The 20,832-nt window shown below is 41.6% G+C and overlaps 1 protein-coding gene across 2 annotated transcripts; it reads right to left on the reverse strand.

Moving 5' to 3' along the window:
* Positions 1-104: 104 nt before the first annotated feature.
* Positions 105-19,439, reverse strand: ppm1ba (protein phosphatase, Mg2+/Mn2+ dependent, 1Ba). 2 transcript variants are annotated; one of them, XM_084561630.1, is made up of 6 exons: positions 18,815-19,439; positions 10,036-10,952; positions 9,533-9,650; positions 8,279-8,393; positions 8,049-8,106; positions 105-4,230 (listed from the first exon to the last, which is right to left on the reverse strand). In XM_084561630.1, the coding sequence occupies exons 2-6, from the start codon at positions 10,921-10,923 to the stop codon at positions 4,201-4,203; spliced, it is 1,209 nt and encodes a 402-aa protein (XP_084417756.1). In that variant the 5' UTR covers positions 10,924-10,952; positions 18,815-19,439; the 3' UTR covers positions 105-4,200. The 2 variants fall into 2 exon arrangements, with proteins under 2 accessions (XP_084417756.1, XP_084417755.1); XM_084561629.1 differs by having other exon boundaries at positions 106-4,230; positions 18,749-19,439.
* Positions 19,440-20,832: the final 1,393 nt, after the last annotated feature.

Consider the following 20,832-nt stretch of genomic DNA (forward strand, 5'->3'; position numbering starts at 1 on the left):
AAAAGAAGTAACTTTTCCATTGTGTTGCACTGTGCAGTGAGTGCTTACACAAAGACAAGTTGCCACTGAAAACAAGCATAGCGGTTTAAACTTAAATCCATCCTTTATTGACGTTTATGTTCACTGTATGGTCTGTAAACATCACAATAGCACACTGGGATATTAGGACAAGAAGAAGGGATGGCGAATACTCCTGCTTTAGCTCAAAGTCTACCTCATGCTATTCTCAAATACAGCAATTTTAATAAGCCTGGAACAAGTAAAAACATGTGGAATTGCCATTGTACATACATCAGCCATAACATTCTGACCAGCTGCCTAATACTGTATAGGTTCCCCTTTTGCTGCCAAAACAGCTCTGACCCATAGAGCCACAGTCTCCTATGGACCTCTGAGAGTCTGTTGTGGTATGTGGAACTAAGATGTTTGTAGCAGATCCTTAAAGTCCTGCAAGTTGCAAGGTGGGGTCTCCATGGATTGGACTTGTTTATCCAGGACGTCCCACAGATGCTGGATTGGATTGAAATATAGGGAATTTGGAGGCCAAGTCAGCACCTTGAACCCACTGATGTGGTCCTCAAACTGTTCCTGAACCATTTTAGCTTTGTGGCTGGGCACATTATCCAGCTAAAAGAGGCCATTTACATGATAGGGTGTACATGCAACAGTGCTTGCAACTGTGATGCACTGTTCACACATTTCTATTAGAACCAGACTTAACTTTTTCAGCAATCTGAGCTACAATAGCTGCTGGATGAGACCTAACGGACCATCTTTTGCTCCCCACGTGCATCAGTGAGCCTTTACCACCCATGACCATGACACCATGGCGCTGCTTATCCTTCCTTGGACCACTTTTGATAGGTACTGACCACTGCAGACCAGGAAAACCCAACAACACCTTTAGTTTCGGAGACGCTCTGACCCATTAGTCTAATTATTATAATTTAGCCCTTGTCAAAGTCGCTACAATCCTTCCACTTGTCTGTTTTTCCCTGCCTCAAACATCAACTTTGAGGACCACATGTTCACTTGCTACCTATGTCCTACCAACTGTTAAGATTATTTATGATTTACTTCATGCGTCAGTGGTCATAATGTTGTGGCTATTCGATGTAGATCTGTTAACTTTGCGTCTAAAGACTGACCAGACACACCACAAGGAGGTGGCAAAGAGTACTAAGGTTCATTAGGATCCATCCTAAAAAAAGCACACGAGGAATGTAATGTCTGCCGTTTCCAAACACTGACCCAGCCTTCCCAGAATAACTGACAGGTTCAGGAGACAATATGCTTTGTAAAATTGTCTTTACTTAACAGATCTGCAAATCAAAGCAACAAGTCAAATTAAACAGGCATCACCAAACCTCCAAAGTCTCCTCTGTGTGTGAGGCGAAGTCTTCCCATGTGAGTCCTGATACTATATTCCACAATCAGAGTAATGATCAAGTATATACTTTTTTTTTCTTTTCTAGAAACAAAGGAAGCAAAGAGAGCTCGTCTTATCATCACATAACGGATGAGGAGAGGATGTGGCGCTGCAGTGTTGGTTGTATTCAGTCCATGCAGTGGAATCAGTGTGAGTAATGAAGAATTACATTCAGAAAAATAAATCTTTCTCCCTCCTTCCCTCCTTTATTTCCTCTCCTAGCCCAGTGTCTGATATAGCTTAAACATAAACCTAAGCTGACGACTGTTCAGTGTGGTAAAACCCTGTACAATGTTAAAAAGTCAGGAGTCAGGACATATATACTGGAGTCTGTAGTGGGAATGCTTCAGGAATGATATGAAATCTGTTAAAAACATGCAGTTTGGAGATTTAAAACTTAAGTCTTATAGATGGCAGTTAAAGTTTCTTTAACATTGTTTTCCACCACACTGAACGCGCCCACATTATGCCCACCCGCCCAGTGCACCTCACAAAAAGAAACACCACCACTCCTCACCCAATCACAAAACATGCACCACTATAAACCCCAGCCCTCCCACTCCCTCCAACACAAACAAAGAAAAAAAATGAATCATTGCATTAAAACAACTGCAAAAGAACTACACATTCAAGTACCTATTTGTCACATGGCACCAAGAGCAAGTGTACCACAAGAACGTTAACCAGCCAGCAAACTCTTGTTAGGCCTATTTTCTCTCGCTCTTTCTCTCCCTCTCAATACTTCAGAAAGCACAATTTGTCAGTGAATGATTCTAGAAAAAAAAGTGTATATTACAACTTTATAGCGTATTTTAAAATTCATCTAAAGAAAAGAATACACACCAAGTATGTGTATCTACTTTGTTTATGCGCACGTTTCAAAAACATCTGAACTTTTTTTTTTTTTTTTTTTATCTGACAGATTTGTTTCAATCGTATGTTTAGTGCTTGAGTTGACAGAAATTAAACAAGAGTCAAAGCAGGGCTTCCTCAGCAACTGTCCTGCACCTTTTATGCAAAAGGTAATTAAGGTAGCTGTGGGAGAATTCAGTGACAGTGAACACAACTCTGCGTTTAGAGCTTATTCTCCTCCGTCCTTCCTTTACTTCATACAGTGAAACCTACGTCTCTCTCCCAATATGCTGTACAAGGTATGTTTCATGCTCCTCCTTGTTTTTTTTTGTTTTTTTTTTAATCCATTTGTAACAGGACCACAACGATCAGGAAAAAAAACATACCAAAAAACATTAAAAAAAAAAAAAAACATTAAAAAAAGACTGATTTTTTTTTTCAATCAAAACAAAGAAGGCATACTTTTTACTTTTTTTTTTTTTTTTTTTTTTTTTAAACACAGGATATTTAAAGAGATAGAAAAGGCAAGTTGTAGCATGAGCGGGACTGTGTGTGTGTGTGTGCATGTGCAGAGGGGGGAAGAAGAAGGTGAGGGTGGAATTCCACTACCCCGAACCCTGTCTTTGGAACGCTGCTGTGTGGGAACGCTGTATTCGCCTCCACACACTTACATGTACGCACACAAACGCACCACACGCACCATTAGGCCACAATGAATACCATGGCTGGGAATTTAGATGAAACAAATCAAAATATATATCTATGTATGTATATATAAGAATTTAATATATAATTTCTATCTTTCTATGTTTCAAACAACAGCAGGCTAGAAAGCTTATGATTCTGGCAATGTCCGCCGATGAAGAGGAGTCTCTTCAGTCCGTATGAAAGGACAGAGAAAGCGAAGAGAAAGAGAGACAAGAAGGGAAGAGTGGCAAATCAGCTGTGTGATAATGAGAGGAGAAAGTGAGCGTGCAAGAGCTTAATCTATCAGCAGCCAGGCGCACCAGCACAGTTTTAGTTGGATTTAATACGGGGGAGTCAGATTGCAGTTTGTAGTCAGACTTGACTCATATGTTCTTTTGTTTTCAGGTGTAGAGCCTCAGGTGATCGGCGTCCCGGCCCTGAATTGGAGGCTTCGGATACTGATGAGTTTTAAATCCAGGAGTTTCTCTAGCGAGCCAGGTGCACAGGTAAGTGAAGCGTTGGGCCCTGTTTGCGTACCAGTGACAACCGGAAGTGGAGAGCGTAGCTTAAGGTGCATGGGAGTCGCAGGCTTGTGTGGTCGGTTAGCTCCCAGTTAGATGCAAGGAAATTTCACAAAACAAATAATGCCACAAACCACTTTTAGTCTTTTCAGTGTCTTACAAACATCTGTGAGTGGCTGGTTTTTGGTGACAACTGACTGGCTGGCTGGCTGGCTGACTGTTGAGTTGTGAGGTTCTCCCTTCTCTCTCGTGTCTGAGCAAGGCACCATAGAGCCCCAAATCATCCAGAGCAGAGAGCTGCTCCTGTGTCTCCGTCAACCCTCGACAAAAAACAACCACCACAAGGAAAGAAAGAAAACAAAGGGGCAAGAGAAAATGTGCTTGTCTGCCTCCCCTCTGGTCTTTATACTGTGTACGTAGTCCTGCTTTCAGAACATGAATGCAGTTCTTTTCCCCATTTTTGTTCCATTAAAAGAACCAGCAAAATCTTTTTTTTGTGCAATCCTCCACGTTGGGTGTGATTTATTTATTTAAAAAAAAAAAAAAAAAAAAAAGGAGGAGGATTTCTGCTCTGAATAAATCTCAGTGTTGGGAGGAGGAAAAATTAAAAATTAAAAATCCCAGAGGAAACCAAGAGGTGAGTATGGATGTGATCTCATGTGGAATAGTGGTCCTGTTTTCATTTTGGGATCAGGCAGTTGTGCTGGACAGCTACCAGTGGTACTCCAAATCCTCTCCATTCTGCAACAGGAAAGTCAAGAGAGGAGGAAAAGTACGGCAGAAAAAAATGACAGACAGAGAAGAGAAGGAAAACAGGACGAAGGAGGTTGACGGAAAAAAAAAAAAAAAAAGAGGGCACAACGTTAAGAAATGTAGAAACTCAACTTTAAAATTACATTCAATGATTTTTTTCCCCCAACCTGGACGTCAAGGCCAGGTCCCCTATGACCAACACAACAAAAAATAAGTTACAAAGCAGTTACAACAGCAATGTAAGCCACACTTTCAACCTCAGCTCTTTTCTGCAGGTTTCTCTGCGACACTACGCCAACATAACAAATCCAAGGCCTTTCGTCCTATTGCAGGGAGTGACACAGAAACGGTGACTGTTATATACGTGCGTGCAGTCGTTGAGAGACTGCGTGAGACAGCGATGCATGCGTGTAGGGCCGATGCATGCGTGTTGGTGTGTTCAGCGACACAAGAGAGGGGGGGGGAGGGGGGGGGGGGGGACAGGACCAGAAACACCTTCTCACTCATCCTCATCAGACTTGTCTGCACACACACACACGCAAACACACACACACACCTTAAACTCTAAATGGAGCTCCACATGCTAGAGAGTAGACCAGAGCAGGGAGTAGACCAATGAAGGTGTGACAAGGGGTAGTATGCGGAGCAGGTCACCACTTACATGCCTGTAAGAATGTGTGTGGCTGTGTGCATGTGTGTAGATGAGAGGTTGGAAGAAGGGGGGGGTGGGGGTGTAACAGTTATATATGTGATCACTTACCAAATGAAACAGGAGGGCTGCGTTAATCAGAGGGTGAACACACAGTTAGACAGATCGGTACATCCCTTATCAACGTACGAGTGAGTGAGTGTAGCTGTGTACACACCACCTGCAACATGTGCGGATTCCGAACTCCATACGGGCACATAGGATATTTCTCCCTTATCCAAACGAGTTTAGCCACTCAGACTCACACTTGCCTGTGTTAAACTAGGATAAACACTCGCTGCATTTACATGGACAATATCTCTTCAAGATTTCTTCTAACTTCATGGTTTCCATGGACGATAAACAGTTATAATACGATAGATCTGTTTACATACCACAAAACATCAATCATATTTGAACTTTTTTTGACAAACGCAAAGTGGTTCCGCCTGTTCTGGCGCGTCAAATCTGATGGAAACATACTCACTTGCCAAAACAGTAGGTACACCGGTGAAAATAAATGCATTCTAGCGTAACACTTCCTGTACTTAATCCCCCTTCATGACCGTTATAAAGTTCAGTTTATGTTGAAGCAGTGTAAGAAAGGTAGTAATTCAACTGTACGATCATTTTGGAGGATGGATTGAATTAAAGTGTGTCTGTTATTTAGCCTAGCACACTGACTAGATGGAGGGAATTTCCACAGCAGTCTTCGTCACCACAACATACGGCGTAGACTACGAAGTAGGGTGTGGGGCTAAGCCGTTACTGCGGCATAGAAGTGACCCACAACTCTAAAAATGTGTTGGCACAACACAACACCATAATCACAGTCGTAACCTTTAAGGTAAGAGATGGGGCAGGACTATTACATTTGATTTTTTTTTTCACTTGTGTACCAAAAGAACTGGCCAGTGTGTGTATATAACAGAATAGGGTTTTTTTTCTGCCATCATTGTCAACAGGGCTGTTGTTTGATTCAAGCTTTGTTCATCTGTTCACTTGTTTTAGTAGCTCGTTATTTTGCAGCCTCAGAATTTCTGTCTGTCCAGGAAACTCGTCACATCACTTGACGGTCACCCCACATGGGGCAATCATGGACAGAAAGAATGTGTTTTTCCTTCCTGGGAGAACTGTTTGGATCGAGTGTTATTAAGCCCTACCATTTTTCTACTCTTCTTCTGAATGACGACGTTACACGAGGCATTTTCATTTTGATCACTATGGTTATTGTTATGGTGATTCTTAGCAGAACACTAGTGTCCATGTAAATGCAGCAGTTGCTCACATGCAGCCTTTTTATCTCTTAAGTAAATGAAATATTACCCAGAAGATGGTAATATTCAAACCGTGCCCTTAGAATAATCTGATACAGATAAAAAATCTTAAGAATAGCTAATACCCTTATTATGTCTGAATGTGTGCACGGAGCAAAAGAATCAAAGTAACTCTACGTCCTTAGAGACAAACCAAGACAACACTATGACGCACACATCACGTCCTGCACAAGCTACCAAACGCACACACACAGACTTTCTAGGACTCAGGCATCAACAATTTTGACGTGTCCATCACCATCAGACACAAACACACACACACACACCAGACAGAAAAGATGTGCAGACCTTTATAATAACACCGCAATGCTAATGGTTTTAAAGGCTGTCAAAGTGGAATCTCAGTGTGACATTTGCTCAGAGACAAATTTGATCCTTCATTTAATAACACATACACACACACTCTAATATGCCTTGTAACCACCCATCCACAGCAACAACAGAAAGCACATATGTTTGACTCTTCTCGAGCCATTATGTCAGTCATTCTCTGATCTGCAGGTATGTTTAATGCTTGCAGATCTCTGCAGAACCCAAGGGCGCATTTCAACAGACTGTATCCTTCGACACAGCTTGATGTTGTATGGTGCTGACGTTTCAGAAATTCTGAAACAATGATCCCAGGCTTTTTTCATCCAAAATAAATAGAGGCTAAAAAAAAATAATAAAAAACATACCATAGTTATTTGTGTTTTCTATTTTATGGGTACACTTATTTGTTGTTCCCACGCAAAAAAAAGTAGATAAGGGTCGCCGGGATAGCTCAGTGGGTAGAGCTGGCGACCCATGAGCCGAGGCTGAGTCCTTGCTGCAGCAGCCCAGGTTCGAGTCCGACCTGTGGCTCTTTGCTGCGTGTCATCCCCTCTCTCTCTCTGCCCCCCTTTCCTGTCTACCTTCAGCTATCCCTATCATAAAGGCAACAAAAGCCCCAAAAACATATTTATAAAAAAAAAAAAAAAAAAAAAGGTAGATAAAACTGAAGAGGGTGGTTTGAAAAGTATGTCTGGACATTTTAGTATGTTGCTTGGAAGCGCGTTTTCATTGGCTTTATTTAATGTTGTTTATTTCTGTCCATCTACTGCTGCTTGATGTATTGCTCTGCTTGTATATGTCCCTGGGTATCTGTGAGATTTTGTTCTAACCCGCCTGCAAAGTTCACCGAAAGGCAGTAGAACGGTGGAAGATGTACAGCCTCAACAAGCATGTTTGTATAAACCACAGCATCCTCCTCAGACATAATAACGCTCTTCTCATACCAGTGTCGAAAATTTTTAGTGACATTTTTTGGGGGTGTTAGGGTTGAAGAAACAAAGAAGGAGAGGTGACCAGATGAACTGATCAAACTGGCACTCCACTTACTTGAGTTACTTCAGCTAAAATTAGATGAGAATACTTACATCTGCAAGTTCTCAGTTCCACTAGAAAGACTTTTGACAAAGCTGTGTTGTCATGCATGCATAACTCATTATGGGGGCGGGCAGGAAGGTGTGCACCAAGCACAGGGGGGAAAGAAAACTCTTTGAGGTCAATAGTTTAATACTTTATCTGCCAAGGGTTTGAGTGTGCAGATAAATACAACATACACAAATCAGAGGCTTGGTCCAACACATGGGATGGGTGAGCATTAAGAGTGCAGGGCTTTCTGAGTCCATAAGATAACAAATAAGAGGGTTAAAATCTCAAATGTGGGAAGTAGCCTCAAGTGTAACATTTATGTGTGTGTGTGTTGTGCAAATGGGCAAAGGACAAAGCTCATATTTATCACATATGCTGACACTTACTCCATCTTCCTCCCTGTATGGGTTCAGACTGTTGTATAATGCTTCGATAACACTGCGTCTGAAGGAGGGAAACACACAGAAATGTGATTAGGTTCGGCCCAGTTCAAAATATGTAACAGATAGAAAAACATGGACGGAAAGGCTATTAGTTAAAAAAATATATAATGACAGAAAACTTGGAAAAGTAAAGTAAATAGTAAGTGTCCCCTTGAAGATGGTATGGTCCTTACTTGCTGGCAAGACCACCCCCTGGTGGCAAAGCGGGCATGCCGCTGTCAGTGGACAGCTTCCTCATCACCGTTACCAGGTCAGGAAACCCCTCCTCCCCTGGCCGAGACAGCATCTCTAAAAACAACACCAGACAAGTTACACAAGTACTAACACAACAGATGATAGCCAGGAACATCTGTGGAAGCAGAGCGGTGGGAGAGTAGAACAGATGGGAGAGACCAAAAATGTGACAAATGGGGAGAAAGGAAGTGAAGATGGAAACCATACAAGAAATCTGTGGAAATGAGTGTGTGTCTGAGACAAAGAGATGGATGGTGAGAGAAACAGGCAACTGAGCTGAGAGTGGAATGGTGCCAGGCCAATGTTCAGCCAGAGCATTCCTCTCTCTCCATCTCCATCTCCTCTTTTTCTATTCCCTCTCTTTTCTGTCTTCCAATATCAGGCAGTATCCTAAGCCAAGCATCTACTCTGGCTTGCCTGGAGAAAACTTGTGAACCATTATTAAACGTGAAGAGACTTTAGCCCACTTTGACCGAGTTTCAACCAACATAAATTTACAATATTACTCTCATTGATTATTTCTGCATTTCAAAGTAATGATGGACATTACAATTTGGGAATAAAGTCAAAACTGTCACCAGATATTCAAGGACAGAGATTAATCTAACCTATAAAACATTTCCTGTATAGACAATGTCTTAAAGAGATGAACAGTCCTGGTTTTACGAACAGCCCCCAGGGTAAAATGCTGTTCTGTGTTCATCAGAGGATCTCATGTGGTGATAAAAAAAAAAAGTGGGATAAAATTTTGAAAAAGAAATACAAGAAGGACGCAAAGAATCCTTCCAAACAAGACAGCAAATGTTTGAGCGAAGGACGATCTAGGGAGTGAAAGGGAGGAGAGGAGCGAAGAGGGAATAAAGAGGGAGATGCTTGCTGAAATGGAAAAGCAGGTCATGATGGGGTCATTCCTCCGCTGTGAGCCGGAGCTAACTTGGCTGGAGGTTAGACAACAGAGTGGCAGGGTCAGTTAGTCAAGAAAATACACATTCAGATACGATACTCAGAAATAAGATCCCATGTCTCAAAGAAAAACACGAGCTCATGACCTGGTTTTCCCAACAACATGGATGTGTAATAAAAGAGAAAGATTACAAAAATAAGCGACTAGAAGTTTGCGATACTCCAACATTCCTCTTATGTTTGCACATACTCTAAACATTAGCTCATTTTATCCACCCATTCATTCTCACCTTCCATTCGAGTCTCCAGGTATTTATTGAGCTCAGCTTCTTTCCTCACGGCTTCCTCTGACACTTTTGGAGCGTTGGGCAAACACACCAACACTATACTCATGTTATCCCGACTCCCCTAAGATGGTTAGGAGGAATGAGAAAAGGAAAGAGAGAGCAGGTAAGAGGCATTCTTATGTAGTAGTGAATGAAAATGTATTTTATTTATTCCCAAGGAACAAGTGATTTAAAAAGTCTGCACTACAGCTCTCAGCTAAATATTCCAGGAGGATGTGTTGGTACAGATCACCAGGTCTGAAGTAAGTATGACATTTTGTGTAATTTTTTCATCTTGTTATTTCAATCTATTGTAATATTCTTCATAGTCTCCATGATATTATATGATATTTTTGCTAAGAAAATTGTTTTATAAAGTGGGTTCTTACAAGATTTCATTCCCAGGTTGAGTAGAAAACAAAGCAAAAACACACTAAAGTCACGCTCCAAAACAGACGTGTGCGTACCTTGTGCAGGCAGGTGTCCACCACTTCATTGCAGACTCTCTCCAGGTCATCGTACACCTCGAGCCTGGACTTCACAAACTCACACAACTCCTCATTGGACATGACATCCCAGATGCCGTCACACGCCAGAATCACAAACTGGTCTTGTTCCGGTGCCCGAACCATCACACACACTTCTGGTTCGGGGCTAACCAGCTGCTCTGTGGGGCCCTTGCCATCCACGCACTTGTAATCGTAGTCCCCCAAGGCCCTGGATACAGCCAGTGACCCATTAACCCTCTGAATCATCACCGAGCCGCCGGCATTCTGGATGCGCTCTCGCTCACGTGGGTTGCAAGGCTTGTGGTCAAGTGTAGAGAAGCACACCTGTGAATTGCGGTACAGAACGGCTCTGGAATCCCCACAGTTAATAAAGAAGAAATGATCGGGTGACAGAAGAATTCCCACTGCTGTGGAGCCACTACGGTCCATGCCATTGCGCAGGTCAGAGAAGCTGCGCATGTGCTCATCGATCCTCAGGAAGCCTGTCCGGATCCCGGCTTTCACTGACTCCACTGCAGGAGGAACCGGAGCTGGAGGATCACTGGTGGAGCCGTCTGATCCGGCCTGGGAGCCTTGCGGACCTCCAGCCCCCATGCTGGCAGTGATTATGTGTTCCAGAAGATGCTTAGAGCAGTAGTTGGCAACCCTAGAGCCAGCATGACCATCGTACACAGCAAAAAACGACCAGTCATTCATACCGGGGGCTGGGAGCCCCAACACAGCTGTGTGAGCATCCTCCATCTCCACCCGCCAGCCCTGCATGGAGCTCAGCCCATAGCGCAGGCCGTTACCATCACCGTGTGAGTTGTGCTTCTCCGTTTTGGGCTTGTCCAGGAACGCACCCATGGCTCTGCCCTAGAGAGACCCACTGCTTCCTGTGGGGAGGAAAAAAAAGACACAAACAGACAAAACAGGAAACAAAAAAAGTAAATTAGGCCTGTCGGTATGTTGCCACAACACAATACAGAGTTGAAAATATACTTCCTCAAGAGTGTCTCCTCGTTAGATTTTATGTGCGTTTTCATGAAAACACAACTGCCATTTGAGGTAAAGGGGAAACAAACCCACCACAATTTGTCCCCTATAGTGCGTCTGCTGGCTTTCCAACGAGTGCGTTTTTCTGAAGGAGGCAGCATTTCTCACCAAGAGCCAATCGTACCAACCATTAAAGCTAGACTCAACGCTGTACGTCACTAACACAACAGCTGTGATTGGTCCAAAACTCGTTCACGTGTCTCAGCGACCGGACAAACATAAAAATTCACCCTTCTTTAAGTTAATGGGCTAGACTAAATAACAGATACATGTTTGTGTCTAATTCAATACAGTTTAAGAGCACTTCAAAGTGCATCCTCCAAAATGATCATACAATTGAATTACCACCGTTCTTAAACTGTTTCAACATAAACTGACCATTAACAGTCATGAAGGAAGATTTGGTGCATGTAGTAATGCCACACTGATGACCAGCCATAGGTTGTGTCTAGACCCATTGCTGGAGTATAAACCTAGTTTAACTGATGGGAGCAGCAAATTACATATAATCAAAATATATATTTTTTTATACAGATTATGGATATTAAAGCAATTACTACCTTTCTGGCATGCTGCACAGCACTTAGTAAAAAATTGAACATGAACAACTCCGCATTCCTCCAATGTCCAACCCGCTTCCCCATGCCTGGCCAGTGACACTCCCCTCCTCCCCTGACGCATGCGGTGGGAAAGTGAAGGTAGAGGCGGAGGAGCAGCACGTGTGAAAAGGGTCAATGGAGTCAGATGCAGAGGCACAGGTAAGTGTAAAACAGTAATTACATAAAACTAAATTCTGTGTGGTATAAAATGTGGTATCTTTGCCAGAGAGGCGCGCGACTCACAAGCGGTGACAGCAGTAGTCAACTAGAAGGGACGCGGCGACGGACGGCAGCCAGGAAGCTCGGCAAATCATTTTATTCGCACAGAATAACATTATTGGTCAGACTTTTATCAGAAAAATATGAGAACTGAATATTTAACATTACAAAAGAAAAGTGTAAACATGCCAGAAAGGTAAGAACTGCTTTAAGGTCATATGAATCATCAAGACAAAACATTCAACTTGGTCAAACTATCTGCTGCAGACATAGTGTAATTAAAAAAAGGCATCAACACAGACTTTGAGGGGGTTCATACTTTCAAACTCTTTTCAGTTCTGTTTATGTCTAGCCATCATAGCCAGTTTTCAGCTATAGTGTGTGTTTATGTAGGTGTATGTGGATTAAAAAAAACATAAAAACGGAGTACACTTCCAGAGAGCTGCAAAAGTTATTTAACAAAAAATAAAAAAATCACTTCTCCTGATCAGGATTCATTTTCTTCCCAGAATCAGATTGCGAACATAAATTCCACTCAGAACCGGGTTTATGTCTTTTCAGCCAACAAAAACAGATTACAGATATCAAATGAATCTCTGAAGGTCTGAAAATATGAACTCTGAATATATCCCACAGATTTTGAGATTGTTAGAAACTTTTAATTGTGTGTGTGGGTGTGTGTGTATGTCTTCTCCTGTTTACATTATCGGTCTAAGGGAATAATTCAGCCAAACAGTGATCATTGCTCATCATATCCAGAAATAGCACACTCACTTTGGTTTATGCTTAAAAAGACTGAGGAGCAAGCTTAAAAGCTTCTTTGGCCAGCCAGAACTGACTACTAGAGCATTAACAAACTCCACAGAGTGGTCGAGAGGATGTGTTATCTATCAATAACTCCAGCTGCATTAGCTAAATGAACGGCAGCATCAGACTGCTTAACAGAAGAAAGAGATTCTGAACCCAGCCTCTGTTAATTGGTTGCATCATATGAGAACATCAACATATACAGACTTATCAGTCACGGAAACTGCACTCTCAACCTGTACCTTATTTATGAAAATATACATAAATGCTGCCGACAAATACGTTGCAGGCATACTGAAGAATCCCGTCTCTTAATGGACACAAGGGTGGATCTTAAAGGTAACATCTTTATGCTTAGTCTCTTACTATCTCAAACAGCATTTATATTATCCATCAGATTTGATCAACAAAAACAAAGAATGCAACCTAGTGACAAATGAAGGGGAGGTGATGAGTGAGTCACCTTGGCTACTGCATTCTGTAGTCATCTGTCTCACACCTATCTGACTGAACTTTAATCTTAACGTATACCACTGTCTACACTGCCTACATGACAAATTGCCCTTTACGTACATGTCATCACCATAACAGAGATCAGAAATGTCCTGCAACTTTTGCAGGTGAGTACATTATCCTGTACCGGGAGCACTGTGAATTATGACTGAAAAATCTGTAAGTGGGACATGACTTAGATTTGAAAATGCCTTTAGAATATGCATTTAAATTCCACAATTGGTTTCACAAGTGAAAAGCTTTCTAGCGCCAGTAATGTTTGAGGTTGACACAAAGGATGCCTACGGCGCAAGACAAGCCAACAAAGACTCAAAAGATAAACAGGTATTCAAGGTTTGTAGGTCATTAGGGACAAAAGAAATACAATAAATTTACTATAGTTTAACTTTATTATATCAAAAGTTAAAAACACACAATGTTTTACTACCGAGCAGCCGTAACATCAAAACCATTGACAGGTGAAGTGAAAAACATTGCATTGTCACATCTTGTGTTTCGGAAAGAAACTTTTGGACCCGTCATTCATATGGTTGTTACTTTGACATGTACCACCCACCTAGACCAGACCAGGCACCCCCACCAAATAGCAATGACACTCCTCGATGGCAGCAGCCATCCACAGAAGGCTGACACAGGCACACACACAAAAACGGTTTAGGAACAACTCAAAAAACATGGAAAAACACCACAAGGTATTGACCTGGCCTCCAAATTCACTAGATCCCAAATTGGTCAAATGTCTGTGGGATGCACTGGAACAAGCCTGATCCACAGAGGACCCTCCTCTCAACCCATAGGACCCAAAGGCCCCCACTAACAACATTCTGTTGCCTGACCGTTGTCCATTCTTCGATGAGTCACAACTGGTGTATATTGCAACTCCAACTTATTTGTAATAATTATACTTAACCAAACTGACTCAGTAGGGCATGTTAAGGACAAAGAAACCATAACATTATGACTGGTAATCAGTCATACTGGTAATCAAGTGACTAACAACGTTTATCTCCTTTCAGTGAATGGAATATATCAGGCAGCAAGTGAACATTTCGTCCTCAAGGAAGGATTTGAGCAACTTTGACAAGTGCCAAATTGTGATGTCGAGACAAGTGGGTTAGAGCGTCTTCAAAACTGCAGCTCTTGTTGGGTGTTCCCGGTCTGCAGTGGTCAGCACAAGTGGTTCAAGGAAGGAAAAGAGGTGAACTGGTGACAGGGTCATAGGAGGTCAAGGCTCACTGATGCATGTGGGGAGCTGATTCAAAAGACAAGCTACTGTGGCTCAAAATGCTGAAAAAATTAAAAGCTAGTTCTGGACTCGCGGTGCAGAACAGTTTGTATTCTATGGGGCTGTGTAACTGCAGACCGGACAGCTCAGAGTGTCCATGCTGACTACCATTACTTGCTTAAAGGTCCTACAATGGACATGTGAGCATAATAACTAGACCACAGAGGAATGGAAGACCATGGCCTAGATCTGGGAAATATATGGCACTTGGATGCAAGGAACATCCCCTTGCAGTTGCCATGGGGGTCTGGTTGGCCTGTAGCAATGTTCAGGACCTAGTTTTCCCAGAAGAACATTACTTCCTAACAAGGTCAAGATTCAGTGTTTTGGCTGATTGGTCAAGTCAATGGTAGAGACTCATAACACCAGTTTAGTATTTTTGTTTACATATAGAAGGGACTTGATATTGGTCAAGTGACTTCCACAGTTTAGATGAGATGTAACAGGTGTGTGTGTGTGTGTGTGGACCAACAAACAGGCACACAAGCAAACTGGCACACTTTGTCACTGATGACATATCAAAGGGTTGAGAGGCATTGCTAGTCCAAAGCACTTGAATTATTACCTTGACAACAAATGCATTCGCACACAGCATTCAGCGGCTTATTGAGCAGATATCAAAGCCATTTTCACAATCACCAAAACAAATCATTTGCTCTTTCACCTGCACAGCCATTGCATACACACTGTACCAAGGCGAGGGGCCTGTTATTTTAAGGCTCATAAAAATACACACAAGCAGAGTATGTCCCATATTCTTATTTGGTTTTACATACAAAAATAAATGAACTTTTTTTTTTTTGTACGCACTAAAAACTCAGAACTGATGTCACCCAGAGTCTGATGTCTCCATGGTTACACAGCTTGGAGTGGCAGCTGAGTGGTTTCCACAGCAACAGAAGCAGTAGATGCTAGTTGTTGCAGCATGTGACAAGGGTACTGCTCAGCCATGCCACTGTTTGTGTGTTTGTTTGTCGGCGGACAATAATGTGGCCGTTTACGAAGCACACATGCATTTCAAGGTCTCAACAAAAAAAATAAAAAAAGGGAAAAAAAACTCAGCTTGGCCTGATTCAGCCATGTGCTAGAGTCAGAGTTGAAAGCTGGCTTTAAAAGACAGGCCCAGAAAAAACACCACACTTCAGACGAGCAGAGTAGCAGAGTAGCTTTAACAAGCTAACTCAATTTAACAGTCAGCTGCTGATGGGATCCTCACAGGGCCAGATTAGCCTGTCAAAGACAGACCACAGGCTGCAGAAAGAAGTCAGCTACCACTAATGCAACAACCCTCTCTCTTGCTTGGTTGACATGAAATATACAGTAGGTGACATGAGGGCTCATGCAATGGCTTGTTTACCTTTCAGATGTCATCACCTTACACTTGGCTTTTGTGGGAAAACGACAAGTGACGTAAACGAACAATGGACTGTGTTTGCAGCCGAATGAGCAATACATTAACACAATAGAGACACAATACAGCGAGTCAACATGATAACTTATGAGCAGGCTGATGGGAAAGGTAGCATGGTGGTGGTGTAACTTGTTCTTGTAGTACCACAGCCGTAGCTGAGTGAAGTTTTAGGTAACCAGCGTATTAATGATTTGCACGTGGAAGCCAAAAATAATATTCAGAGGACAGAATGGGATATTGGTGCCAGATGACAACTGTTTTGCTTCATCCTCTAAGTTTAGTTTGATACCAGCTGATTCATTCAGGAGTACACGCAATTATTTCACACTTATTCTGCAATAAAATACAATAAGTAGAGAGAACTGTTTTTCTAAGATGACACCCTACACAGCTCAACACAAAGACATCCCTATGTGGTTATCATCAGTGAGTTAACACACACAGTTTTTGACAAAGCCCAGGTAGACGTGTACAGTTCGCCCGTAATCCTATGAGTAATTCTCACATTTACATGAAACCTGGACACTTGGACAGGTTTACTATAAAAGAAAAGCCACTGAAGGATTTAACAATAGTAAGGACACCTAAAGTAAAATATAAACTACATCAGATTGTTTGTCATTCTGTCCGTCAGTAAGAAAAGATTCACGAGATGCTGCCTTCAAATGGAACTCAGTGATTTAAGGTTACAACATGGGAAGTTGCGTAAACAAAGTGCTTGATGTTCAAATGGTAACATCAGTTGTAAGTTGGGAGAACACTGCTAGTAGGCACCTGTCGGCCTCTAGAAGTCAAAGAGGCTAACAGTTTAGCAAGCTAACAACTGTGTAGCTTAATATAGGCCATGCAAACGCATAGTGAAAAGCTAAACCATTGGAAGGTGGCATGTAAACTTGCCCTATTAGTAAAAACAAAAAAAAGAACGTTATCCTTTAAGTCCACATTTGAATTTTGAAAGTAAATGTTAAAATAATCATTTGTTACTAATGCCCTGACATTGCCTTTTAGGCATGGGGTCAACTTCTGCTGATTAAGCACCCATTAGCTGCATCCACATTTGACGAAGTAAAACACATAAAGAAAGTATTCACAACAGCTGGCGTAATGCACTGTCCTCAGTTCTGATGAAGATTAACTTAAATTGAATTTAAGTTAATTTAAGAATTTTACCCCACAATGACACTCTAAGACTTTTTACAAATTGGAGAGGTGGAACAAATAGATGCCCCCTTTTGATGACTCACTTTGAAGACATATCAGAAGCTGTCAATTTACTGGAACAAATGCTCTTTGAACAGACAGCTTCAGTTATCTTCAGTGCAGCGGCGTCGGGGATTATGGGGCAGTTACTTGACCAGACTGGAGTCTATCAGCCTATGTTTAAAGGGGAGGAAATTGAATATGTCATGTTATACTAGACTGTGAGTGGTTTCCCGACAACAAAAAAGTGCACATGTAATTGTATGCGCATGCTCCGTCTAGCCAGAAACGTGCCTGCATTCAATTTGACTTGCAGACCTCAAAAACTGAGAAACAGTGAGATGAAGTTACCATGAACTGAATGGTGTAAAAGCAATCTCCATTCAGGTGAAACCATATGTAGTGTGTTTGCATAATACCACTATCTTAAAATTGTAAACACTGCATGTTATGGGAAAACTAAACTCTACAATTCTCTCTAGAAGCTTCTGCTCACACACATACATACTTTGATGCATCTCGCCTTTCAGTTATTCTAAGCCTCCCAGTTAAAGCTGTATCCAAGCGTACATCTGCGTGTGAAGCGAGCCGGCGACAGACACAAGCAAAAGGGTGTAGATAAATGCTTCTGGACGTGCCCATAGACTCACGGCAGTCATATGCTATAACGGCATCGCCAGTACAGGATTTCACATCAAGGTGCCAACACAAACATGCCACCGATGATGCTGCCATTTCTGGAACACACTGTCACATAGACACACTGCCAAAATGAACAGCCACACACACCACCGACCCAATAAAACTAGCCACAACACGGCAATAAAACAAGTTAATTCCTGTGCTTGTATTTCATAGGCACAGGATCCAAAGCACAAGTGTACCTCAGTTTATAATGCGATATGTATACTGATAGTAAACAATGGAATTTGTAAACTGTAATCACCCCAGAGGGGTATAGGCTATTAAAATAGAGCTTTACTGCTCCTTTACATAAAAAATTTAAAGTCTACAATGCAGTCAAGTGAAAATAAGGTTAAACCAGCTGTACATTTAAGTTGCACCTATTGCAAAGAAGTCATAAGACACAATCTTGATGACATTATTAGCGATAAATCTAAACCATTCTTGAAATGAAAACAGGGATGCATTCAAGTACAATGTAAGGGGTGGAAATATCCTGCCTGCAGACCAACAATATCACATGGGCAGGCAATTATTTACCAAATATTGTAGATATAAAATAGTTGGTATGCTATTTAAAGCCTTTAATTTAATCAATTATAATGGATTAACTCTTACATAATAGTTAAAAATGCAAAGTAAACTACAGTCAACAACAACAAATCACCAAAAGGGGGTTCCGGGCGTGTTAGTAATTAGTGTCACTCATGATATCACAATAAATTTACCGATTACCAATAAATGCAAACAACTCTCTGGTCAAAAATGTACGTTAGGCAAGAGTCAGTTGTCCCTCTCTGAGATCACTTACACTGCTAGCTAACCAGCTAGCGAAGTTCACAGTTGTCAAGAGTGTTGACTAACGTTACAAGTTAGCGTTAGCCAGCGTAGAAACGTTGCTTATTCCAAGTCACTTACTTCGTACGAAAGGAACTATATCAATCAATCCTTCCTCCTGTGCTCACGGCAGCTATGTTAACGTACCCGGGCTTCTTGTGATAGGCTTAGCCCTCGTTAATGCTAGCCACCTTCGCTTCTCGGCCCCAGTTCGTCAGCTAGCTTTGATTAAGCTAGCCAGCATTTCACACGATCAGTTCTCCTTTCAGCATGTCTCTGCATCGGAATGAAGCTTTTAAATACATGTTTGGCACCGAAATCCTGCGGAGCACCAAATAAATAACTCTTACTCAGGCTGTCGGTTGAAAAGAAAAACACTCGATTCGGCGAAGTATATCTATGATCTGACCACCTAGCTAATTTTGGCTAAAGCTAAATGTATGAGGCAGATGACGTTCTTTTTCAGCATCCAGCGTTGGGGGCGGGGCAGTCATATCGGTGCCTTCTATGATTGGATAAAAGCTGATTCAAAGCTCAAACATGATTGGTCGAGTGATGTGTCAGTCAATCCCCTTCTCTGGCATACTGTAAAGGGTAAACATGTAGTAGTTTGCTCTTATGCGCTGCTACTGAGTGTGTGTACATTTGTAGGACTTTTTAATTCTCCATTTAACACACAATGGATATATCTTATTAGAAAAAAGCTCATGTTTTTCCGAGTCATAATTGCTGTTAATTTATGTCCCACATCTGCAAACCTGTGAAGAAATGGCCATTCTCCACCTTCTCTGGTAACAACACTGAACCTTACAGTCAAACATTTTCTCTTCTCATTCAATCCCTTGTTTATACTACTTACTTTTATTTTATTTATATTTTTGCAATTTTATTTAACTTCTGCTCTCTAGCCAGGTGCAGTATTTCTATTGCCATTACCTGTTTAAATGAATGTTCTTGCATACATACAGTGTTAGGAGTTAGTCATGTTTTTATGGCCTGTTGCGATACAATTACTTTGTTTTCATTTCTTGTGGACCTAAATGCATCATTCATTTCGAAGTAAAAATGCCAAACCACTCATTTTAATGTCCTTCCATTGTATATGGTATGAATAAAGTGACATCATGTCGGTGCCTGTGTGTCTAACTGTGTGTCTGTAAATTGTTGGAAACACTTAAAGTATACCATCAATAATGTATGTAATCATTTAGATGGTATACGTCACCAGCACCAAAAGTTCATCCTGCAAGTAAGATTTTATTTTGGAGCACTGTAAGTTAAAAATGTAGGCTCGAGGAAGGCTTGTTGTTCTTGAAAGCTCTCTGCCCATTTCTGTATATACTATGTGACCATAATACATTCATTCAGTCATTCATCTTCTGTAGCCGCTTGTCCTGTGAAGGGTCGCAGGATGGCTGGAGCCTATCCCAGCTGTCATCGGGCGAGAGGCGGGGTATACCCTGTGCAGGTCACCAGTCTATCGCAGGGCTAACACAGAGAGACAGACAGACTATAATACATAATATACCATATAAATCCCTCTCAACAAATACGATGTTCAACACAATAATTCCAAATAATAAGTGAATTAATCAAATAATCAAATATGAAAATGGGTTTCTTAAACATTGCCTTAACATTGACAGTAGGGTTGAGAGTTTGTAGTAATTTAATTCACCACCATCACAATGTTGGAACAGGAATTTGTATCCTCTGTTTATGTTACTAGTGTGTCATTATCGAAACTATGAAGCCTTTATAGGGGATAGAAATGGAGTACATATGTTACTGGATCAGAGTAAATAAAGAAGGATCACAGCATAAATGTAAGCTTTCATGTCTGCCTAACAAAATTGTTATTTTTCACAGTGAATATCCTTTTGGGGTGATGTAGACAACCATAGCACAACATCTTACCATTACCTGGAACATGATCAAAGCAAATTAAGTGAAGCTTCGTCTAAATGTTATGGGCTTCTTCACGTCATGTGGGTTGCTACATGGTTAGCATGCCTTTGCACAGTGTTTGATGAGCAGCAGCCCTCTCTGAAGGGTGCAAGGGCGGTAGTGTCCTCACATGTTCTTGTTTGAACGGAACAGATTCTTTTAAACAAATCTCCACCAGGTATCGCTTCTTTTCTATTGCCAAGGATGACATTCAAATA

The sequence above is a fragment of the Chelon labrosus genome, assembly GCF_963514085.1.
Source record: "Chelon labrosus genome assembly, chromosome: 15".
Taxonomy (NCBI): domain Eukaryota; kingdom Metazoa; phylum Chordata; class Actinopteri; order Mugiliformes; family Mugilidae; genus Chelon; species Chelon labrosus.